A 12,451-nucleotide genomic window follows, 5' to 3' on the forward strand; every position below is an offset into this window, starting at 1 on the left:
CTGCAGCGGCAAGACAGGCAGATCACTTGGGTGCTGATGACAGAATGTAAACACAATGTACTTAAAAACACATTTCGAAGAACACAAACTAAATGGTGAAGATGAAAAGATTCAGTAACACTGAAAGCGATAGTGCTGAATAGACGAACGGGGCGGCTGATAGCTCTGAGCAATAGCTTATACATAGAGTCCCATGGAGAACAATGAAAACAAGTAAATAACCAAACATGAGATGAAACATACGTCAGACATAGCTAGTTCGTGAGATGGAGAGGCCGGGGGGAGGACAGACTAGACTTGTATTTAGGCCAACTGTACTACTCAGAAGATGTGTAGACATTGCAAAATTGGACTTCGGATAAGCTGGCAGATGATGGGTGTATAATTGCAACATATTGGAAGAGGGGTAGCCTCTGGATGCCTCTACAGAGTGGGGCATTTTGGGACTAAGTGCATTATAGATCAGTGGCTATAGATGGTAGTGGATGGTAGTGGGGCAGGGAGGTGCAGGTACAGGGAATATGGGGAAGGTTATGGAGGGGAGAGAAGGGGAGGAGGGAGGAAGAGGGAAAGAGGGGTAGACCCCTCCTTCCTTCCTCCGCTTCTCTCCATTTACATTGTGTTTACATGCTGTCATCATAGTCATGCGATCTTCCTGTCTTACCACTGCAGCCCTGCCCCAAAAAGGGCGGTCTAGCACCAATTTTTGATTTTTTTTCCCCTTCTGATTTGTTTGTAAATATCTTTATACTCAGTACTGTTGCATAATTGTATGAAATTTTTGGGGATCTGATGAAAAGGCTATCCCCGAAACGCTTTATCCTTTATGCCCTATTTGCACAATAAATTGTCTTTGATATTACATTGCATCCGAGGAATTTTTTCCAAGGCAGCACCTCATATATGGTAGGTAACTTTTCTCCTGGGGTAATCGGGTCTGTATTATGTTGCGGGTCTGTATTACATGTTACTGGGGTCTGTGTAAGGCTAGGTTCACACTGCATTTTTGCAATCCGTTTTTTTTTCATCTTTTTTTTTGCAAAAAAAGCGGATTGCAAAAACGCAGTGTGAACCTAGCCTTATACTGGAGGTCTGAATACCTCGTATTACATCGAGGGTCTGAATTACCAGGGGCCTGTGTCTGGGATCTGTTTCCAGAGTCTGTATGACACTGAGGGGGAGATTTATCATAGGGTGTAAAATATTTTCACTGTTGTAAACTGCCCACAGCAACCAATTACAGGTCAGCTTTCAGCTCTGGTAAAATGAAAGAGGAGCCGCGATTGGTAGAGATGAGCAAACCTGCCGGATTTCTGGTTCATACGAACCAGAAATCTCGGCAGCTGACTCCCGCTGTCTGCCAGCTCCATGCAGCGGGTGGATACAGCGTAAGAAACGCCTAGAAAACTGGCATACAGCCTATGCCATATTCTGTATCCCAGTTTTCTAGGCGTTCCTTACGCTTTATCCACTCGCTGCACTGGGCCGGCAGACAGTGGCAGTCAGATGCCGAGATTTCTGGTTCGTACGAACCAGAAATCCGGCAGGTTTGCTCATCTTTAGTGATTGGTTGCTGTGGGCAGTTTAAACCAGTCTATATTCTACACCAGGCATGTTCAAACTTTTTTCGAAGAGTGCCAAATTTGATGAAGTGAACATGTGCGAGGGCCGACCATTTTACATGCTACATGCTATATGCTTTATAACACAGGCAGATAATAGCAAGCTGGATACCTGGGGGGCCGTAAAAGTTCGGAACGCGGGCCGCAAATGGCCCTCCGGTTGGACTTTGGACATGCCTGTTCTACACCTTTTGATAAATCTCCCCCTATGTGTCTAAATTTAGGGTCTGTTTACTCAGGGGTCTGAGTATGGCAACTGAATTGTTTTTGGAGGGCAGAGTCTTAAGTCAAAAATAGTATTGTGGGCAAATTCAGTAATTTGAGTAAAATACTTTAGAATAAAAAATATGGTGAAAACAAAGCCACTACCAGCCACTACTAAACAACAAAGCCACTACCAGCATATTCTGACAAATTTTCATGGTAGTTTGTGTGCCATGACTTGTGGCTTTTTAGGACCAAAAAGGGCCATAGTTATGGCTAAATTCCCAAAATGATCTTACTGTTAACTTCATATTAAACATAAATTTCAAACACCGAATATATTAATATCAATAACACTATATTTCAGCTGAAAAATGTGAGAACAATTTTGTCCACCGAGACTGTATAAGCTGCTGTCCGCCAACTTGTACTTATGAAAAAGAATGTCTTGGAAGCAATCTGCACTGCCTGGATGGATGTTACTGTCCAGATGGTAAGAACACAAAGAAAATTAGAGATTACAACATAGTAAACCTTAATCATTATTTAAATTAAGGTACCTTCAGTGTTGTGTTTTTTACATACACTATAGTAACCATCAATATACTCAATACTTAAATATCATGGCACTCAACCATTATAAATTGAACTAAATTTCTTATGTCCTTGATGTATTCTCTATACATCTACTGATCCCATATGCCCCTATTTAGAGGCTCATGCGGGACTATCAATATGAGTGCAGCAAAAGTAATAACCATAGACATTATCACCTTTTAGCTCCTAGGACCTTTCCTGGGGTATACAGGAATATTATATGTGATAAGGGTATAATTGACCTGCTTTATTGCCTTAAGTGTATCATGATATATATATATATATATATATATATATATATATATACACACTCACCGCGCCACTTTATTAGGTACACCTTGCTAGTAACGGGTTGGACCCCCTTTTGCCTTCAGAACTGCCTCAATTCTTCGTGGCATAGATTCAACAAGGTGCTGGAAGCATTCCTGCATTCCTCAGAGATTTTGGTCCATATTGACATGATGGCATCACACAGTTGCCGCAGATTTGTCGGCTGCACATCCATGATGCGAATCTCCCGTTCCACCACATCCCAAAGATGCTCTATTGGATTGAGATCTGGTGACTGTGGAGGCCATTTGAGTACAGTGAACTCATTGTCATGTTCAAGAAACCAGTCTGAGATGATTCTAGCTTTATGACATGGCGCATTATCCTGCTGAAAGTAGCCATCAGATGTTGGGTACATTGTGGTCATAAAGGGATGGACATAGTCAGCAACAATACTCAGGTAGGCTGTGGCGTTGCAACCTTGCTCAATTGGTACCAAGGGGCCCAAAGAGTGCCAAGAAAATATTCCCCACACCATGACACCACCACCACCAGCCTGAACCGTTGATACAAGGCAGGATGGATCCATGCTTTCATGTTGTTGACGCCAAATCTGACCCTACCATCCGAATGTCGCAGCAGAAATCGAGACTCATCAGACCAGGCAACGTTTTTCCAATCTTCTACTGTCCAATTTCGATGAGCTTGTGCAAATTGTAGCCTCAGTTTCCTGTTCTTAGCTGAAAGGAGTGGCACCCGGTGTGGTCTTCTGCTGCTGTAGCCCATCTGCCTCAAAGTTCGACGTACTGTGCGTTCAGAGATGCTCTTCTGCCTACCTTGGTTGTAACGGTTGGCTATTTGAGTCACTGTTGCCTTTCTATCAGCTCGAACCAGTCTGCCCATTCTCCTCTGACCTCTGGCATCAACAAGGCATTTCCGCCCACAGAACTGCCGCTCACTGGATGTTTTTTCTTTTTCGGACCATTCTCTGTAAACCCTAGAGATGGTTGTGCGTGAAAATCCCAGCAGTTTCTGAAATACTCAGACCAGCCCTTCTGGCACCAACAACCATGCCACGTTCAAAGGCACTCAAATCACCTTTCTTCCCCATACTGATGCTCGGTTTGAACTGCAGGAGATTGTCTTGACCATGTCTACATGCCTAAATGCACTGAGTTGCCGCCATGTGATTGGCTGATTAGAAATTAAGTGGTAACGTGCAGTTGGACAGGTGTACCTAATAAAGTGGCCGGTGAGTGTATGTATATATATATATATATATATATATATATATAACATTGCTGGACTTCTTTAATATGTCAGTAGTTATATTCAGTACTCTAATGCCTTCCTAATTAATAGCACCACCCATCACTAACATTGCAATGATTTATTGAATAATATGACTCAAAACAGAGCTGCAGTGTAAAGTATGGGGAGGGACTTAGCTGCAGTGTAAAGTATGGGGGGGGAATATGACTCAAAACAGCAGTCTTATTAGGCTAAATAAATATCATGTCATCCAGGGGCAGTAATAATGGTCAAAAGATACTTGAACTTGTTTAACAAGGTTTATTAATATATGGGGATACTGAACAGGAGATTCTATTAGCACAAGCATTACTGGAGGGTAGCAGCATCCTGAAAATATTGATGTGTTGGGACTGATTTAGGTGAACCAACTAAGGCTGGGTTTACACTGCGTTTTTGCAGTCCGTTTAATGCATCAGTTTTTAAATGGTTACTTTTAAAGTACACAAAAATGTGGTAAACCACCTTTTTGTGTTTGCTAAAAAAAAGCATCCCTTTTTTTAAAAATGGAAGTCAATGGCAAAACTGATCCAAACGTATTGCACACAGTTGCATAGTTTTTTTTCACCTCCATAAAACGTATACGTTAAACACACTGCAAAAGCGCAGTGTGAACTCAGCCTTCCCCCAATGCATTGTATATAATATGTTGATTGGTCATTTTTAGTCCTGGTGCCCTGGTGTAGCTACTTAATAAAAATATTTTCGTTTTCTAACATATACCTGTATGTATGACTATGCTGTTTCAATGGCTATGTTTTGCTTTTGTAGGGCTTATCTTGGACAATGGCTCCTGTGTTTCTGTTACTAGCTGCCCCTGCATTTACCATGGGACAGCCTACCCAGCAGGTTCTAAAATAGAACAGGAATGCAGCATGTGGTAATTATTGCTAACAACTTTCTCAACAAAAAATGTCTTTATTGCCTATAACAACCAGTCCGAGCTTAGCTTTCATTTCTTTAATCTTTAAGTTTTAATCAATACAAACAGGAAAAATATTGTAATTTATGTATACATCAAAAACAGTATAACTTATAGGGACAAGAAAGTTACCCTGGATGTCCTGACAATAGGATGGAGTAATTTTCTACATAGACTTGGTAATTAAATAGATAAATATGAGTTTACTTTCATTTCATAACCGCTATGGACACCCTTAAAGCGACTCTGTACCCACAATCTGCCACCCCCAAACTACTTGTACCATCAGATAGCTGCTTTTAATCCAAAAGCTGTCCTGGGGTCTGTTCGGCAGGTGATGCAGTTATTGTCCTAAAAACAACTTTTAAACTGGCAGCCCTGTGCCAAACGTCCGTGGCCTAGAGTAGCTGTGCCCTAACTTTGCACCCCCCCCCTGTCCCTCCTCCCCACCCTCTTCATCATTAGGAATGCCCCTAGAACATTTTCTCCTGTCTAAACATTGCACAGGTGCCTTAACGATCCAGCCCATGTGCCGGGCTGACACAGGTGGGGAATGGGAGACAATCTGCTTACAGCATTCCTAATGATGAGGAGGGCAGGGAGGAGGGAAAGAGAGGGTGTGCCAGCCTATTGCATACACAATCTAGGCCACGGCTGTTTGGCACCGGGCTGCCACTTTAAAAGTTGTTTTTTAGGACTATAACTGCATCAACTGTCGAACAGAAGCCAGGACAGATCATGGGTTATAAGCAGCTATCCGAAGGTACAAGCAGTTTGGGGGGGGGGGTCAGATTGTGGGTACAGAATGGGTATTAGAGATTAGCAAACAAAATTAGCAAATTTAGCATAATTCACAAAAAGAAGTTTATTTAACTTTCTGCGCTCCCCTTGTGTCTTCAGTCGTGTCAGGCAATCACTGACTGAGGAACAGCACCCCAGCCAATGATTGGCTGAGCAGGCTGTCACTCTCAAGACACAAGTCCATTCTCATTTAGTCAGTGATCGGCAGAGTGGGCTGTTACTCTTTGCCTAGCCAGTCACTGACTTTCTGAGAATGGACAGTGTTGTGGCCAGTGATTGGCTGAGCATGTGGTTGAAGAAACAGAAGAGAACATCAGGGGAGCGCGGACAGGTATGTATTGATTTGTTGAGCTCAGTTTGTGAAGTTTGCAAATTTTGCAATAAAAATGATTTGCTCTTCTCTACTTATTATGATACAAAAAAAAAATCTCTTTGGGTCTTTATTTTTTAAAAAATTGCTCTATAGTGTTCTGTATGCGCATAAATTTCTCTATACGTGTACACAGTCTATATGACTTTGCCCAGTAGACTGCCTTAAATCTGCTCTCTTCTCTTTTTCAAGACTGTGTAAGCTTTTCTCCTTTTACCTGTATCAACAACTATATTACTGATTTTTGCATGTTTAATTTTACATCACAGTATTTGCACTGGTGGTATTTGGAACTGCACAGAGCATGAATGTCCGGGTAAGTTTTTAAGATTATTGTTTTAACTTAAATTAAAGTAAAGAGATAAAACAAACCATACCATATTTTACAGTCAACTTCTTGTTTTCATTTTATAGTGTGTGTACTCAGTGCTGGCAGAATCTCACGGACTGAACACGTAGCTGTAAATGAGACTAGCAGCATCATGACTCACTATGTTGTTATACAAACCTGTGCCAGTTCAGTCAGGAATTACTCTGGCTATTTAGTGCTCACTGCATCATAACGGTGTAACGAGACTCTTACATTCCTTGGGCAGATTCTGCTAGAAGAAATCTATAGGAGTCAATGGGGTTTGAATTCTGCATGAATTCCACTCGTAGGGTCCTTGCACACTATGGAAATCGCACAGATAAGCTCTGGCGGATTCTGTGCGCTCGCCCCCCGCACTTTTGTTTGAAGATCTGCCCCTCCCATAGGCTTCATACTATTACGGAAGATTTCACCGTCTGCCCAAAAAAGAATTGACCATAGAATGGAGCCTATGGGACGGCCAGATGTTCAAGCGGGAGCATGCACGGATCTGCCGTAGCTTATCCGGTCGATTTCCGTACTGTGGAAGGGCCCTATTTGTACTTAAATTGTGCTCCTATTCTGCTAAAGCTCAATAGGCAAACAGTTTAAATCAGAAAACTTTCCTTTTCAATTCCTCACCTATCCCTTGCCTATTCCTCAGTGTGCACATACCCTAATTCATTATGATGGTGCAAGTCCTTTGGACAGCTAACGCTGCATTCCCACTTTCAGTGTTCCTGACGGAACACGGACGTGGAATGCCAGTACCGGAGCCCCCTGCGCCCGGACTGCATCTGTAAATAGATTCTAGGAGCGGGGGAACTGTATTCATAAGCGCCGCGCTGTAATGAAGCAGCCGCGCAGTGCGGTTACTACAGTGCGGCGCTTATGAATACAGATGCTATCCGGGCGCAGGGGGACTCCGGTACTGGCATTCCACATCTGTGTTCCGTCAGGAACACGGAACGTGGGAATGCAGCCTAACTGTTCAGTCCATGAGATTTGGCCAGCACGTGGACTTAACATGGATGGGGCTTTAATCCTAAGGATGCCTTTACATAGAGAGATTTATCTGACAGATTTTTTATGCCCAAGCCAGAAATGGATTTGAAAAGAGCAGAAATCTTAGTCTTACCTTTATGACCTGTTCCCTGTTTCTAGTCTGTTCCTGGCTTTGTCTTCAAAAATCAAAAATCTGTCAGATAAATCTCTTTGTGTAAACGCATTTATTTAAAGGCACAGAAAACATACAGTATGTCTTTAAATAGACTTTACTAAAAGGCTTTTATTTTCTACCTTCCTAACCCATATGACCTGGGTTTCTTTTGTGCTACTGTATGTGCAGTCAGTCAGAGCTCCAGTAACAACCACATGAGAAGGATGAGCCAGAGTACCATGCCATAAAGATCTAAACCTGACAAGTTTATATACATATATTACATATATAATATATACACAAATTCTCTTTCCTTCTGTAGCTGAATGTTCTGTGGTTGGAGATTCTCATTTCACAACTTTTGATGGACGTTATTTCACATTCCTGGGCTTGTGTCAGTACATTCTAGTGAAGGGAATTGGAAAAGATAGATTTACTATCACATTACAGAAATCTTCCTGTGAACAGGTAAGGGCTACTTGTCTAATAACATGAAACATCTGATTACTATGCAATGAGTTAAAGGGAATTTGTCATTTGCAACCTGTTGACCGTTGGATAGCTGTTAGGACAGGGAAACACATGGTACCTTTTTTTTGTGCTGGCCAAATTCTTTATTTCTTTTCTTTCATTTAATATACAAAAAATAACAATAAGTTAATTTTTACAGACAACAGGTAAAACAAAAAAGGTATCAACAGAAATTTAGCACATATATTACGATATTATATATTCCATACATAAGCATCAATTTCATTTTATAGATCACGTACACACAACATTCTATATTTTCTCATCACATCTTCCTCTGGTGGCAGTATTTGGTCCTCATGTCAGGTCCTCATAGCAACCAAAACCAGGAGTGGATTGAAAACACAGAAAGGCTCTGTCCACACAATGTTGAAATTGAGTGGATGGCCGCCATATAACAGTAAATAACTTCCATTATTTCAATACAACAGCCGTTGTTTTAAAATAACAGCACATATTTGCCGTTAAATGATGGCCATCCACTCAATTTCAACATTGTGTGAACAGAGCCTTTCTGTGTTTTCAATCCACTCCTTGTTTTGGTTGCTATACAGCCTCAAACATACAGCCTCAAATATACGTAGTGTGAACATAGCCTAAGGCTAGGTTCACACTACGTATAGTTCAGTCAGTATATGTATATTTCAGTCAGCATTGTGGTCCTCATATTGCAACCAAAACCAGGAGCGGAATAAAAACACAGAAAGGATTTGTTCACACAATGTTGAAATTGAGTGGATGGCCGCCATTTAATGGCAAATATTTGCTGTTATTTTAAAAGAACAGCTGTTATATTGAAATAATGGCAGTTATCTACTGTTATATGGCGGCCATCCACTCAATTTCACCATTGTGTGAACAGATCCTTTCTGTGTTTTTAATCCACTCCTGGTTTTGGTTGCAATATGAGGACCACAATACTGACTGAAATATACGTAGTGTGAACCCAGCCTTAGGCTATGTTCACACAACGTAAGTTTCATATTAATCACGGCCGTGTTGTTAATTGGCATTAACTGCCGTGATTAATATTGTGCCGCCGTCTATGGAATCCCGGACGGAGTGTATACACATAGTATACACTCTGGACGGAATTGCTAGCGGCCATGCAAAAAAACTGACATTTTTCATTGAATAGCGGCCACAGAAGACATGTCAGTGCACACAATGGAGCTTGCGGCTCCGGCTGCACGCTCCATTGTGTACAGCAGTGAACTTGGATGCGGGCGCACACGGGTGTGCCCGGATCCGAGTTAATCAGAAATGAAGATCATCTGGCCGGCACTGCAGTACCGACCGGGATGATGATCTCTGACACCGGCTGTTCTGTGACCCGCCCAGGTCACAGAACGGCCGGTGTCTTACGCCATGTCAACATGGCCTCAAAATGCATTTACCTCTCATCTTTATATATGTAGGTAAAAATTATTATGCCTGGAATTAGGATAACTAGCCTTGTCTAGCTATGGGCTTACTTACATCCTGGTTTTCCTGCTGACAGGCCCTCTTATAGGCAAATTCCCAGGCTTCAGTCTTGCTGAGACTGCCCTGCACAAAAGAGGATCACCCAATGTAGTTATTTTGCTTAAATCACAGAAGCACAAAACACCTATAACATTTTTGGTCTAACTTCTATTTATGAACCAGTATTAGACGGGCGAATATTTTTTAGATGCAAACTTTTTTTTTTTTAATCTGTCTGTTTTGAGGGTTTACTCTAAAATTCGCATGATCCAAATAATCATTAGCGACTTTTTCAGAAGTTGCACAAACAGTGGCAGACCTACGTCTGGTCAGTACCTGGTGATTTTGTTTGCCTAATTTTCTGTAAATATTCTGAGAATGTTCTATTCAGAAATTTATGAAAAGTTTGTTAAATAAGTTATATTTGGCTGGGTAAAAAAAATATGAATACTGTAGAAAAATAACATGATTAAGACTCAATAGTAAATGTCCCCCTTTGAGCTAAAGATATGAGCGGCACCTCTAATGGTGAGTTTACACTGAGATATTTATCTGACAGATTTTTTTTTTTTTAAAGGAGAAATTTCAGTCTTTCCTTTATGATCTGTTCCCTGTTTATAGTATGTTCCTGTCAGATAAATCTCCCTGTGTAAACGCACCATTTGGAGATGCAATAAGTGATCCACCCACTATCCTCCTTGGATATAGAGAAATGATATGGCACCAACACTATACTATCATTACTATATAGTTACTATGGAAGTTTGCAACAGAGTCAATTACTAACTACATTAAAGGGGAACTCCAGGTAGAGGTTAAAAAAAATGAAACTTCTGCAGAAGCATAACGCATTACTTGCCTGTCTATCCCAGTTTTTAAACTACCAAAAATCCATTTGTTTGGGGGGCGGGGGGGGGGGGGGGGGGGGGGGGGGGGGGGGGTTGGGGGGGGGGTTGCTCTGTTTTATGTTTCTGTTCTTCCTGATTTGGCATTTCCCAGAATACAATGCTGTCCCTCATGTGATCTTCACAGCCCCCCCCATCACAATCAGTAAAATTAGTGCAGCTGCTGTTTCTGTTTGGTCAGAGATGGTGAATCAGTCAGGAGACTGGGTTATCCAGCCAAGCCTCCTGTGAGATCACGCCCTGCCCCCTGTATACATCGTCAGCAAACACACACAATGTGAGACAGAGACATGGAATATTTGTCTCCTAGGGGGGATAGCAGCAGGAGACAATGTGGATTGGCACAGGGGCCATTTTTTCACTTCCTGGATTTCTATAAGCTATCAGTGTGGCAGAACTGTACAGATTCAGTAATACAATGTATAGACACATCTATATAACTTTTAATGTACTTTTAATAGAAAACAAGTTTTTCTTATCCAGAGTTCCCCTTTAAAGGCAGATATGTTACCAGTGCTAAAGGAAATGCAGGACAAGCAAGCACAACTCATAGACATGTTGTTATATGACATCTGGTATTTACTTAAAGCATAATTGTCATATTTTTTTTTATTACAACATTTACAAAATGTCCAGCCTTTTAGAATCGAGGGTCAGAGGGTTCCTATTTAGCAAAGGTTTTCTCACTGAAGTAACCACTATAGGTTAAAGGACAAGTACCATGAAAAACTTTTTCCCAGTAATTGAAGCACATTACAAAGTTATATAACTCTGTAATATGCTTCAATCACCTATCTGCCTCCCTTCCCCGTCTTTTCCCCCCTCCACCCCCCACCAGGAAATGCACTAAACTCACACAGACCTGAGGCAGCTCCTTCTTGTGAGGATGAGTCATCAGCAGGAGGGCTGCTCTAGGTCCTGTTACACCAGCCCCCCCTCCCCTCCTTGTCAGGTGACTCTGCTTGCTCAGCTTATCTTCTCTAGTGACATGACTCCTTCACTGAGTCCACGGCAGCAGGAGAGAGAGTATGAGGGGAGGGGGGAGCTGCCTATGTGCCGGAGTCAGTCTGAGGGAAGATAAGCATGACATGTGACAAGTGATAGCTTGCAGTTGTTCAGCCAATGGGAGCTGAGCAAGCCTGTCACCTGACAAGGCAGGGGAGGGGGGAGGCTGGTGTAACAGGAGAAGGAGCTGAGAGAAGAGCTTGGTGACTGTGATGACAGTAATTAGGTCTGTGTGAGTTAGGACACTTCCTGGTGGGGGGTGGAGGGGGGAAAAGACAGGGAAGGGAGGCAGATAGGTGATTGAAGCAAATTACAGAGTTATATAACTTTGTAATGTGCTTCAATTACTGGGAAAAAGTTTTTCATGGCACTTGTCCTTTAATACATTAAAAAAAAACATTTTTTTTATTATTGCTTTGCCATTCTTTGAATATCTTGTGCATGATTGCTCAAGAATCAGTTTCTATTACAACACAAACAGGTGTCTTAATAGAACACATCAATCTTCTGATTGGCAGGAAACACTCCAGTTTACCACAGAGCAGATGAATGAAGCTTCTCAGTTGACTAGTTGTACTCAAGACATTGTCCGAGCTGAGCATTGATAGAACATACAAATTTTAGGATGTCATCCAACTGAAGAGCCGCACTAAAACCAACAAATAGTTCTACACAAATAGTTCTTTGTGTAGGACTAGATTACCTTCAAAGTCCTGGAATCTAAGCCCATACAGCAGGTATTTGGTTTTTTAGATCCAAGCGAGGCACTTCTGCTGTGTGGATAGATGAACAGCTAAATAGATAGAATGATATTACACTTTATCTCCCTGAGAATGTCTTTAAAAAAAATAATGCAACAGGTGCTGTATACATTTATTTTTTTTAAGTCAGTAACATTCATTAACGTAACTGCAACCCTAATCATTGCTTCTAAGCTATTT

The 12,451-nt window shown here is 41.6% G+C and overlaps 1 protein-coding gene across 1 annotated transcript in view; it reads left to right on the forward strand.

The window, feature by feature from the left end:
• Nucleotides 1–12,451, forward strand: part of OTOGL (otogelin like) — a 150,556-nt gene that overhangs the window by 46,279 nt on the left and 91,826 nt on the right. The window contains exons 12-15 of the mRNA XM_069957158.1: nucleotides 2,194–2,319; nucleotides 4,776–4,884; nucleotides 6,367–6,413; nucleotides 7,928–8,073. Of these exons, the coding sequence (XP_069813259.1) occupies nucleotides 2,194–2,319; nucleotides 4,776–4,884; nucleotides 6,367–6,413; nucleotides 7,928–8,073 (428 nt within the window). The remainder of the gene's footprint in view (nucleotides 1–2,193; nucleotides 2,320–4,775; nucleotides 4,885–6,366; nucleotides 6,414–7,927; nucleotides 8,074–12,451) is intronic.

This window comes from Dendropsophus ebraccatus, chromosome 1 (genome assembly GCF_027789765.1).
Source record: "Dendropsophus ebraccatus isolate aDenEbr1 chromosome 1, aDenEbr1.pat, whole genome shotgun sequence".
In the NCBI taxonomy this organism is placed as follows: domain Eukaryota; kingdom Metazoa; phylum Chordata; class Amphibia; order Anura; family Hylidae; genus Dendropsophus; species Dendropsophus ebraccatus.